The sequence below is a fragment of the Hypanus sabinus genome, chromosome 25 (assembly GCF_030144855.1).
Source record: "Hypanus sabinus isolate sHypSab1 chromosome 25, sHypSab1.hap1, whole genome shotgun sequence".
In the NCBI taxonomy this organism is placed as follows: Eukaryota; Metazoa; Chordata; class Chondrichthyes; order Myliobatiformes; family Dasyatidae; genus Hypanus; species Hypanus sabinus.
In genome coordinates this window covers 50,785,526-50,798,986 of record NC_082730.1, presented here as the reverse complement: position 1 = coordinate 50,798,986, position 13,461 = coordinate 50,785,526, and the positions used below count along the sequence as shown (strand labels likewise).

The following is a 13,461-nucleotide window of genomic DNA, read 5'->3' as shown; positions in this document are numbered from 1 at the left end:
ATCTTCCCTATAGATCCCTGCTCCACAGAAACACCAAGTTAAAATTGCCCTTCGAGACCAGCGTCACTTTACCCCCCTTACATCAATTGTGCAGGAGAAATAATGCTGGTGTTGTTAAAGAGTTCATTAAGTTGAAAAGTAAGTGTCATTTGATAACTTTCATCTGACATTGATGTGTTTTTATGGTATGAAAAGAAATAAATGTTTTTATCTTTCAAGAACATTCAGTTTCTCACAACAAACTTATTTGAATAATAGCATAACACTCCACCAAGTATCCCTTTAATACTTTCAACAGTATCCTTGAATATTTAAATTTGCTAGTGGGAAGGATTAAAGGCTATTTCACAACAATTCTAAATCAAGTCACCAACATATTTAGTTGCTAAACAGAGAAAATATAATGTCTTTTGCTAACAAGGGACCAAGAATTTGCTTACAGTCTGCTGACAATAAATAAGCTGGCGTGGGCAGATTTATGATCACAAGCTGAGCTCAGCCTGCCCTCTGCTGGAGTTTCTCCAGAAAAAAAAACACTTTCTAAAACCACCCTTACAATAAATGAAGGATTATTCCAAACTTGGAACATATGGAAATTCCACACAGCTCTCCCTCTTCATAGCACAGATGGGGAGGGCCAGAAACTCAGGAGTGTGAATGTTTGCTTACCGTAGTTTCCTGTGCAGACAAACCACACAGAAGGGAAGGCTCCCAAAGGGCCAAACACACTAAATGCTAGAGGATCTTAGCAAGTCAGGCAGCATTTTGTGTGTGTTGCTCTAGATTTCCAGCCAAAGGCTTTGTGGGTGCTGTGGGCAGGGTCCATACAAGTTAGGGCCACTAGTTTAGAGAACTGATTGGTTAAATCACGTCTAAAGATTGGAATCAGATGTGATCCTGGAGATGTAGTAGTAAGTAATTATTTTCTTTACTTCCACAAAACATATTGACGAATACCTCTTCAGAACTGGCCATCGCTAGCTCAGTGCAAACAATATTAATAGACAAGATCGGCTAATGTTAGGACAGCTTCTTGTAAAAGTCTGCTTCAGGTTTGCTTAAAGGGTATTGTTAGCTTTGTCCTTTACTGAGACAGAACAGGAATGGTTTGTCACAGAAGGGAAGCATGTGCATAAGCCATCATTTTGAATGTAACCTGTTACATTCAAACAATCGACATTACTAATCACAAATTTATCACCTAGAATTCTCAAGAATTCACTTGGAGAAACATAGGCAGTTGAGAAGTAAAGTACTAGTTGATCTCATTCTTTTACTAAAACATCCAACCTGCAGAAAATCAGCCAAACTCACATATGTTTAACCTCACTGGAGTCTGGAAGCCAAAGCTTACTTAGGATGTAGGACAGTCTGGAAACTGCAGGGCAAGCTAACGCCATAGACCAGAGTTGAAGGTCCTTGCTATTAAAACTGAGGTGGTATTCTAAAGTCACATAAACGTATATCTAACTGCTCACAGTAGAGAATTACAATCACCAGCAGCTCGCCTGTCCAGACCACTGCTCCTGAACAAAACCCTAAGACTTGAGTCACCACTAAGTGAAATTTCATTTTAATTACATCCACATACATAGAGTGTAAGGCTCTTCAAGTGCTCAAGTACCTCAAGATAGATTATTGCACTGTCAGATGAGTTACTATATTGGAATATGAAATAAATTACACCATATGTTTTGTTCACTCTTGCTGGCATCTATTCCCATCACCTGCCACCATCCCTCCACTTTCTCCAACCTACACGCACACCTACACTCAGACCTCAACGTAGTGGGTTTTGTACATGAGTGCTCTAGCCCCTAACTCCTCCCCTTGATGCGTGTTCCAGCCTAGCGAGTCAGATTAGTTCCAACTTGCAACTTGGAATATCAAGTGAAGATAGTCATGTCTTACCCCACTGGGGTTCATGACCAGTAGCACTGGAAACATAGCAGGAGGAGTGAAAACTAACCAATATATTAGCTAATAGGCTCAAAAAGCCAAGAAATCTAGCATCCTTTCCCAGCATTAGTAATGTTACCAGAGGAAGAATTCAGCTACTTTATAAGTGAAAACTAAATCAAGATCATCAATTTTTTCAGTAGAACAACATAGTGATTTTTCACAGACAGACATCAGTTAAATAGAGAGATTGGATATAAATGCCCTCAGAGCAGGGAAAATTCTGATGATAGGTTGATGACTTAATTCCCTCTCCTTAACTTTGCCTGACCTGCTCTTTATATCTAGTATTTTTTGTGTTCCAGGATCTTTGCCTTGGTTATTTCTGTTTTCTGATGACACACAAAGATACCCCAATGCCAAATAAAGCTACTGTGCTTATAGTTGCAATATTTACTGAAGCTCGGAGACAACACTGACTTTGCTCACATACCCTTCTGGTGAATTTGGAGGATTTTGCGAGAATATTGTTGGTGGGCCTTTCAAGTGACACCTGCCTCAGATAATCCAGATCTCAGAAGCATTTAGGATTGAGCAAGATTTGCCAAAAGGTGAGCTACAAAAAAACTGATGGATCGTTATTTTTAAGGCAATTTCAATGTCACATTTGAGTTGACTACAAACAGTTGGACTTGATCTTACCCAGTGTGAGCTTTGATCATTACCCCATCATACTTCCTCTGTATTACCGGGCCTGAGAACTTCTTAAACTGTCTGTAAGATTTAGCCAACAATACACAAACGGGTAACATAACAGTTTAAATGCCATTTGGGTGCATATATTAAAGAGTACATCTCTCAGACAAGAGCATTCCAGATTGGATCGGATTGGATTGGTGGACTGCAGGTGTGAAAACAATGGCTAAAAACAGAAAGAAGTATTTGTTTGCAGAAAGCACAAGAAAGATGTTGTAGAAAAGAGAGCAGTCTGCAACAACTAACAATGTGTTTGTGGCACCATACCTGTACATTTTTGGTTTTCTTCGTTAAGGAGGGTTACTTGCTTTGGAGACAGTTCAGAGAGGGTTCACTAATTGCTAGGATGAAGGGGTCTCCAATGAGGAAGGCTTGAGGAGATTGAGCCTTTATTCATGGGGGTGTATAAGAATAGCAGGTGATGATATTGAAGCACATAAGATTTTGAGGGGCAAGTAACCATTTCCCATGCTGTAAATTGATGTTGTGTTTGCAGATCACAGTTGCTCCTTATTCATTCTGTACTATCAACATCTTCCAAAGACTCAAGATAAATACTACATCATAAATTGATTTAAATTTTACCTTAATGCTGGATTTATTGAACAATAATAATAACAAGTCAATGGTAGCAGTGATACAACATACATATACACATACATATATAAATATAAATATATATTTTTATAACCATTATACATAGTTAAGACTTGCTTGGTAGATTAAAGATTAGTAAATATTGTGTGAAATTATAACAACAGTAACTTACTTACATAGTAGTTTATTTCATTTTCTCACCATCTATGGATACTGTCTGGCCTGATAAACTCTCCTTGAAAGTTCTAGGCAGAAGTGCTTATTTGAAACCAACTGAAATAACCCTTTAAATTGCAATATTGAATTAACTATTAATGAACCACATTTAAAAAATCTAAGGATAGAAATACATTTGATTTGAAAAAAAAATTGAAGTATTTATACTTGAATGACTTGGCTTCTGCCTTGACTAAATGTTAGGTAGCAAACAAACGTTTTGTAAATAATATGACAAATTTAACTGGGGCTCCACCAAGAAAGCCAAAGAAATGGTAAGAGTCAACAGCATTGGGGGTATTGGCCCAGTAGAATGCATTAATGTGGGTTCACTTATCCTTTCGCTGAGTTTGGAAGTACTTGCAGAGACACATTGGTGGCATTTTGTCAGTGCTTTGAGGTGCTTGCTGTAGGGAACACAAATCTCAGCTGCATATGGGAGAGCAGCAATCAGCTTTGGGACAAGTCTGAGTTCTGGATCTTCAAACACTCTTTCCCCTGACTTACTTCAAGCCATGTTGATGCATTGAAGGCCATTGTGAATTTCGCTGATGACATCAACCTTCAAAGACAGGTGGCTCTCAAGGGAAGGAGGTATCGCTCATTTTCCAGGATCTCATTATGAACCTTCAAAGAACAGTGTTGTGCAGCAAGGACAAGCTTCTGGAAGAACTTAGTCTTACATTAACGTGTTAATAATACTCCACAGTACAGACCATGGCACTCACTAACTCAATGAATCTCTATTCTATGCATCAGAAGTTTACAGAAACCCTGCATAAGTGGCAGAAGAAATGCACCACCTGTCAAACTACCATCCACTCACCCCACCTGCCACCTGCCACCTCATCTCTGAAAGATATGGTACCCATATTAATATTCCCACATCAGAACCCAGAAAATCAGAGTCAAAGCAGGTCATAGTCAGTCTTGAAGGGCTTCCTAAGGAGGAAGAAATATCAGCAATAAAATATTCATTTGTGTCACTCTTTACCCCATATACATTAATTACTCATTGTGTGAAATATTCTTATTTATTCCAACTTTGTCCTTTTCACAATGCATTTCTAAGGAACAATCTGATGCTGATCTTTAGTAAAGAACTCTAAATGTAGTTGTTATGCAGATTGAATATAAATGGAAAGATAAACAAAATGTTTAAACATTGATTTCCAAGCTAAATAATATTTTATCAGATGCAATTTAAACAACTCACAAATTAACAAAGTTGTAATTCAGTTAAAGCCAAATTGAAAACTGCTATCAGGCAGGTTAAACGACCAAAGAGAAAGTAAATTGACTGTAAGGTTGGTGTTGATAGCAAAGCCCCTTTTTCATATATTTTAAGGTCAGTCGGGTAGAAATTCATCTTTGATCTCTGACACTTAGCACTTGCTATAGTATTAGACATATGGTATATTCTCTTTCAATATCCCTGCCAGAGAAGTGAATGGGGCCAAATTTCAGATGGGGAGGCATTCCTTGCTATAATGCATACTTCAAGTTTGAGCTTTGAATTCAGAGTCCTTGAGTTGTAGAGTAACATAACTGATGGAAAAGTACCTAATTCACAACCGCTGACATTAAATTGGAGGTTCACTTTAAGAGGCTGGTCTGACATGATATAACCATATAACAATTACAGCACGGAAACAGGCCATCTCAGCCCTTCTAGTCCATGCCAAACGCTTACTCTCACCTAGTCCCACTGACCCGCACTCAGCCCATAACCCTCCATTCCTTTCCTGTCCATATACCTATCCAATTATACTTTAAATGACAATACCAAACCTGCCTCTACCACTTCAACTGGAAGCTCATTCCACACAGCTACCATTCTCTGAGTAAAGAAATTCCCCCTCATGTTCCCCTTAAACTTTTGCCCCCTAACTCTCAACTCATGTCCTCTTGTTTGAATCTCCCCTACTCTCAATGGAAAAAGCCTATCCACATCAACTCTATCTATCCCCCCTCATAATTTTAAATACCTCTATCAAGTCCACCCTCAACCTTCTATGCTCCAAAGAATAAAGACCTAACTTGTTCAACCTTTCTCTGTAACTTAGGTGCTGAAACCCAGGTAACACTCTAGTAAATCTCCTCTGTACTCTCTCTATTTTGTTGACATCTTTCCTGTAATTCGGTGACCAGAACTGTACACAATACTCCAAATTCGGCCTTACCAATGCCTTGCACAATTTTAACATTATATCCCAACTTCTATACTCAATGCTCTGATTTATAAAGGCCAACATACAAAAAGCTTTCTTCACCACCTTATCCACATGAGATTCCACCTTCAAGGAACTATGCACCATTATTCCTAGATCACTCTGTTCTACTGCATTCTTCAATGCCCTACCATTTACCATGTATGTCCTATTTGGATTATTCCTTCCAAAATGTAGCACCTCACACTTATCAGCATTAAACTCCATCTGCCATTGTTCAGCCCACTCTTCTAACTGGCCTAAATCGCTCTGCAAGCTTTGCATGATGATGTAATTACGTGAAGAGTTCTAGCGCACTTTTGTGTTCTGGTTTTTGGAGTTCAATTAATATGTTGCCACTGTTTTTTTAGACTAAAAACACCTCACTTTGTTTTATTTGTGAAAACCTACATTGGTGACCCTGATTCTCTAGGACAATTCCAGAGTTATGGAACATGTCAGCCAACACAGTCACTTTGAAACTGCTGATGTTTTGGGAGCAAAATGCCATTGCTTGATTTCTACAAGCTGAGGTCCAATTCATGCCATGGGAAATCTCTGCTGAGGACACCAAGCTCTGAAACTCCACGGCTGCGAGAGAGGTGAGTCTACACCACCACCTGTCTAAACACAATAAATACCAATGGCTGAAAGCTCACCTTCGGGCTGTTAGAGTCTGAGCACACCAAACAGTTCTCTCCTTGCCCAGTCTCAGTGATACTAGGCTGTCAGAGCTATTGGACCCCATGCTGTCTCTCCTGGGAAATCACCATCTTGTTTTATTTATAAAGAAATCTTCATGCAGCAAATGCCTGATCCAGTTTGCATACCCCCACTAATGCACCCGTGATGGACTATAATGTCTTGCTAAAATGTCTGATCGTCTACACTCAGCCACGCAGTGGTGCATCATTACACCTCCTTTCTCTACCTCAATGAGCCCAGTCAGTAAGACCCCCAATGTAAGGACACCCACGGCTGTGAAATAGATGATGCCATCCCTGTGTTTTTACCATACTTGCTTTCTACGAACACTAGGAAGTGCTGACCGCTTTGCAGCTTTGACAGTGCCAGTGCATCAGGACATCAGAGGTCTTCGAACACCGTGGGTTCCAGCTGTCAGGCTCGTCTACTGTTCCTTATGGACAGGGTGACACTTCCTGTGTGACATGGGTGCTCAAGTGAGTGTGCTGCCAGCATCACCTATCAATCAAAAGGCAAAGAGCAATGAAACCTCGCAGGAGGCTACCAACGACAGCAGAATCCAGACTTACGGGACACGACGGGTGAAGCTCTGGTTCAGTGGGTGAAGTTACACATGGGACTGTGTCCTGGCTAAAGTGGTTGAACCTCTGCTCAGTTCAGACTCCCTGTGTCCCCAAGGACTGTTAGTTGACCTTAAAACCTGCTGGCTTGTGGATCTCATTACCCTGCTCCCCCAGTAAGTTCCTCACAACGACTCTGCTAAGCACATGCACCACGACATGTGAGTTTACTCAACTACTGGGCAAATTCCACAACCTCCATGTTCTCCACCACAGTCACAAAACATGGGGATGAGCACCACACCCCCACAACTGGCCTGGCAGCCCATGCCCGCACGCATAGACTGGACCGGGAAAAGCTAGCAACCGAGTTTGCCAACTCAGCCTTCACAATTTGGCATTGTACTCGGATCAAATAGCCCCTCCATATGGTACCCAAGTCTGATGGTGGTTACTGCCCACATGGCGATTAACAATGCCTTAATGAAACCACCCCCACCTGGTCTCATGCATTCATAACTTTTCGGCATGATTAACCAGAAAGTTAATCTTTTTTCCCCAAACTCGATCATCAGGTGATATGTGCTCGGAGGACATTCCCAAAATGGCTGTGATAACTCCGTTTGGCCTCTTAGAGTTTCTGTGAATGCCATTTGGGCTGAAATTGCTGCACAGACTTTCCAACAGATGGCTAATAGACTCTGTATTTAAAGATTTAGATTTTCTTTTTGTTTACTTGTCTCCAGTGTGTCCAAATCTGAACATGTATCTCATCTCCACACACTTTTCAAGCACTTAAGCCACTGTGGATTGATTATAAACCCTGCTAAATGCCAGTTTGGTTTGTCAACCATTGACTTCCTCGCCCATCGCATCTCTGAAGAAGGTGGAAACCCCTCCCATCAAAAGCAGCCATTATTATGGATTTCCCACTGCCCTACACATCTAAAAAGAAGCTTTTAGGCCTGGTGAATTTCTATCACCGCTTCAGTCGGTGAGCTGTCGAACTTACACCCCCCTACATAATGTCCTTAAAGGCAACACCCTTAATCATGTGCTAGACTGGTCAGCGGACATGACCAGGGCACTTGATGATACAAACGAGCTCTTTCCAACCCGACCCGCTCCCCAGTGCACCCATAGCCATCACTTAGACTATGCTGTGGGTTCTGTGCACGGACAGTTGGTCAGAGGCATGTGGCAGCTGCTCACTTTCTTCAGACAGCGGCTCTGAACCCCGAAAGGAAGTACAGCACGTTTGACCATGAGCTTCTCAGACTCTATCTGCCTGCCCGCCATTGTTGCTCTCTCCTGGAGAAAGGCATTCATTGACTGCAAACCCCTTGTGCATGCGATGGCCAAAATATCAGATGGTGGTCTGCATATCCAAGCTTACCAAGGGTTTACAACATTCCAGGGGTAAAAATAATGCCATGGCTGATTGCCTATCATGGCCAGCCTCTGAGGCCGTGCACATAGGTGTGGTGAACTACATACACATGTCTGGACACGCCCCCTGCTGACTGCTCCTGTGGCTCCTCCCACAGACCCCGGTATAAAGGCGATTGAGGCCTGAGCCCGGCCCTCATTCTCCAGAATGTAGTATGGTGGTCAACTATTGCTTGTTCTTTCTTCCAGTCAATAAAAGCCGATATCTCGCTTTCACATCTCATTATTGATGGTGCATCAATAGGTGTTGACTTTGCCAGTATGGCAGCCGAGCAAGCCACTGACCCAGAGGTCCGGGCTTACTGAACAGCAGACATGGGCCTGTGGTTTGCTGACATTAAGCCTGGGGAAACGGGTTTTTTCTCCAGTGTGATGTCTCAGCCAGTCACCCTCACTTCGCAAACTGGAGCTGGACTGTTTTTGACTCCATACGTGGCCTCTCGAATCCAGGCCAGAATGCCCCACAGAAAATGGTTGTACTATAGTTTGTGTAGCACAGCCTTTGAAAGGATATGCGAGATTGGACTGCAGCTTGTGTGGAGTGCCAGTGGGCAAACATTAACCATCATGTTCAGCCGCCTTGTGAAGTTCTTGAGCGGCCATGTTGGTTCTCTTCCCCTTTGGCACGGTTTCACGCACCTCCTTACCATGGTGGACCATACCAGCTGGTGGCCAGAGGTCATCCCTCTATCATCAACGGCCGCAGTTATGGTTCAGGTGTTCATCAGCATCTCAGTAACTTGGTTTGGCACCCCATATGACCAAGGTCCCCAATTCATAACAGATCTCTGGGCTGTGATGGCCCAAAAGTTCGGCATTAGGCTACATCACAACACAGCATATCACCCGTAGTCCAATGGCCTATCCGATTAGTTTCATTGCTCCTTAAAGACTGCTCTGAGGGCTTCCCTGACCAATGAGTGTTGGCATGATCATCTACCCTGGGTCCTTCTGGGGCTTAGAACTGCTCCAAAACAGGACCTGCAGTCATCCTCAGCTGATTTGCTATATGGACAGCCGTTATGTGAATTCATTCCTGACACCGTGACCGTCTGGTCAGGCTCTCAACAACGTTCCACCCTCCTCAGTAAATTCAGTTTCTTTGCACCTATTCCTTCCTCCCATCATGGCGAACAGCATTCATGAACTCTTGTTGACCTATGTTCCGCCTTGCTTGTTTTCATCTCCCATGATGCATGTCAACATCCCCTTGGGCCCCCTTACGATGGTTTGATGTAAATTTTGGAACAGGGAGAAAAACTTTTATCATAGATAAGAGGGGTAAACCTGAATGTTTCTTGGTCAATCTCCTTAAACCGGCTCATCAAGATTTGAAGGATTCCGCCACCATACCTCTGCCGTGACAATATGACCATGAGTGTGTCAACACACCTCTGGATGAGCCAGAGGCACCAGCTGTTCCTCCGCCCATGGAACACAGGACCTGAGCTGAACGGCTCACACTGCTGGTTTTGGTGAATTCTTGTGTAGGGTAACATAATTTGGTGGAAATGAACATGATTCACAACCACCAACATTGAGTTGGGGTTTCACTTTAAGAGGCTGGTCTGATGTGATGATGTAATTATGTAAAGGGTTCTAGTGCACTTTTGTGTTCAGGTTTTTGGAGTTTAATATATGTGTTGTTACAGTTTGCTTAAATTTTAAACATCACACGTTGTTTTATTTGCAAAAACCTGCAGAGTGACTGTAGGATTTTGCAAGACAGTTTTGACCCGGATCTCCAGATCTGGTTGTTTTCCATTTGTAAGACTCAATAAGTGTGGGGTGCTAAGTCAGAGCTGATACACAGGGTTAATACTAATAGATGTAAGGATTTATAAATCAAACCAAGCAACTAGTGTCAACACTATTCACCCTAGCATACTCGATAATACTACAATAGGTGCAGAAGTAGACCATTTGGCCCCTCGAGTCTGCACCGCCATTCTGAGATCATGGCTGATCATTCACTATCAATACCCAGTCCCTGCCTTGTCCCCAAATCCCTTGATTCCCCTATCCATCAGATATCTATCTAGCTCCTTCTTGAAAGCATCCAGAGAATTGGCCTCCACCGTCTTCCGAGGCAGTGCATTCCACACCTCCACAACTCTCTGGGAGAAGAAGCTCTTCCTCAACTCTGTTTTAAATAACTGGCCTCTTATTCTCAATCCATGCCCTCTGGTACTGGACTCTCCCAACATCTGGAACATATTTCCTGCCTCAATCCTATCAAATCCTTTAATTATCTTAAACGTTTCAATCAGATCCCCTCTCAATCTCCTCAATTCCAGTGTGTACAACCCCAATCTCTCCAATCTCTCTGCGTAAGACAGCCCTGCCATCCCAGGAATCAACCTAGTGAATCTACGCTGCACTTCCTCAATTGCCAGAATGTCCTTCCTTAAACGTGGAGACCAAAACTGTACACAATATTCAAGGTGTGGTCTTACCAGGGCCCTGTACAAATGCAAAAGGACATCCTTGCTCTTGTACTCAATTCCCCTTGTAATAAAGGCTAACATTCCATTTGCCCTCTTCACTGCCTGTTGCACTTGCTCATTCACCTTCATTGACTGGTGAACTAGGACTCCTAGGTCTCTTTGCATTTCTCTCTTACCTAACTCTACACCGTTCAGACAATACTCTGCCCTCTTGTTCCTGCTTCCAAAGTGGATAACTTCACATTTATTCTCATTGAATGACACCTAACAAGTATCTGCCCACTCACCCAGCCTATCCAAGTCTCCCTGTATTCTCCTAACGTCCTTTTCGCATGTCGCACTGCCACCCAGTTTAGTAGCGTCAGCAAACTTGCTGATATAGTTTTCAATGCCCTCATCTAAATCGTTGACATAAATCGTAAAGACCTGTGGTCCCAATACAGAGCCCTGTGGTACCCCACTAGTCACCTCCAGCCAGTCCGAGAAACACCAATTCACTGGGTAAATGGGGGTTCTATTCTACACGCCTTTGTGTCATACATTAAACTATTAAAGCCTGGACTATTAAAGCCGTTTAACAAGAGAGAGGTTTGTGATGCCCTGACTGAGTAAAAACAGCCTCAGACCCTGGAGCTTAGCCTTAGTTTTAGGCAGCATACCAGGAGAAGCTGCACATTGCAATTATCCAGAATATTCTGAAAGCTTTTAAGAAGTCCAGGTGACAATTGTAGTTTCAGATCCCAGCTTTTTTGTTGCACAGTATAAGAAATTACTAGGGTGGGGAGTTAAAACTACATTTATGATTGCTTTGGAAATAATAACTTTAATAAACTGATGCCGAATAATTCTTGAAGGCATTGCCCTGTGGAATGATTACCTCATTAGCGGTGGGTACAAATCATTTCACATCGATTATAAAGGTTTTCAATACACAGAGGGTTGTCCAGCATTGAGAACAATGGCCCAATGGCATAGAATAATAAATTAATTTTAAAATGCATTAAAATATGTGATGGTCTCTGTTGCTGCTTCTACATACTCCGCAGTGTGTGTGTGTGTGTAAGTGAGTGAGTGTGTGTGTGTGTAAGTGAGTGAGTAAGTGTGTGTGTGTGCGTGCGTACGTGCATGTGTGTAAACCAAGGTAATATAACCAGTGCATGACTAAGTAATAGAATATCTCCCTTGAGTAACTCTCTCTGAGAAAAACACTACAGTTCTTGGGGTGGCAGCAGGAAACATAAACTGAGGTGGTCACACGACATGTTCCTGTCACGTACATACACTGCACAGCAGATTGCTGGGTGAGATCTCAACAGGCAAGTACATGTGGAGAGGCCATCAGGATGAATTCCCAAACAGATGTGGTGAAGAGATTGTGTGGGGCAGAAGATCTAAGTGAACAGGGTATCACACTAATCCTCCTCACAAATACCAGAAAAACACTGAATTGGGGGCTGCTGATCTGTCTGTGGATTGAGAAGCCTCAAAGTGTCAGCTCGATAGGATAATAGAAGAGTAATTTTCACATGTTTTTCAGGTTTAGAGTCAAAAGTACAGCCAATATTACACAGATATATTTACAAAACCAATACAGAAATAGTTTCATAATATTATCTACATTACTGTAAAATAATAGTTTCACATTACTTTGATACTTGACCACATAACTATTTAATATAGGGCATGATTCTGATGTAAATCTGTGTAGAGTATTGTCAACAAGTCAAAAAATACTTATCACGGACAGAAATATAAAAATTATCTTTTTTTCTGTTTCCTTGCTCCTCAGAGCTGATGTCAGCCATGTTTTGGTCCTGGCTTGGTGGACTATTCCCGGCTCCGCACATCCTTTCAGTCATTGATCAGAAAGTCTGGGATTTCACCTGCTGCCTGGTTCTCTGTTTAAAAGTGACTGGAACTCTATCCCTTTCATATGATGGCAGCCAACATTAGTTATAGGTCTGGTATATGAAGATTGCAAAAGCCATTGCACAAAGCTGTAAAGAAGATGGAAGCGAATTTTATTCGATGTCGTGACTCAATGATTTTTCTAAGATCATAAACACATAAAAATATTCAGACAAGAAGGAAGATAATTTGAAAGGATGTGAAAGGATCACTCATTTTGCATTTGCTCCAAATGCTTGCAGACTCATCTCTGTTTTCATGTGCTTTACCTTATCAAACTAGAAAGTACTACAAACACTTTCACCTCCCTTTCCTGTACATCAAACATGTGAAATGGGAAAAATATTAACTTCCCCTGATTCTCAAGAAAAGAATGTAGAGTCATAGAACACTACAGAGCAGAAACAGACACTTTGCCCCATCTAGTCTGTGCTGAACCATAATACACCTCATCCCATCAACCTGCAATCGCACCATTACCTTTCAAACACCCTCTCATTCAGTTACCTTTCCAAATTTCTTTTAAATGTTGTAATTGACCCTGCATCCACCGCTTGAGCAGACAGCTTGTTCCACATGCCCACAACCCACCGAGTGAAGAATTTCCCCCTCATGTTCCCCTCAAACATTTCACTTTTCACCCTAAGCCCATGATCTCTCGTTGTAGTATCACTCAACATCAGTGGAAAAAGCCTGCTTGAATTTATCCCTTCC

The 13,461-nt window shown here is 42.1% G+C and overlaps 1 protein-coding gene across 17 annotated transcripts in view; it reads right to left on the bottom strand.

The window, feature by feature from the left end:
• Nucleotides 1-3,252: 3,252 nt before the first annotated feature.
• LOC132381232 (tetraspanin-18-like) overlaps nt 3,253-13,461 on the bottom strand; it is a 199,321-nt gene continuing 189,112 nt past the window's right edge. For all 17 annotated transcript variants that reach the window (XM_059950594.1, XM_059950606.1, XM_059950605.1 and 14 more), the window contains one exon: nt 3,253-12,836. In XM_059950594.1, coding sequence (XP_059806577.1) covers nt 12,789-12,836 — 48 coding nt within the window. In that variant the 3' untranslated portion in view covers nt 3,253-12,788. The remainder of the gene's footprint in view (nt 12,837-13,461) is intronic.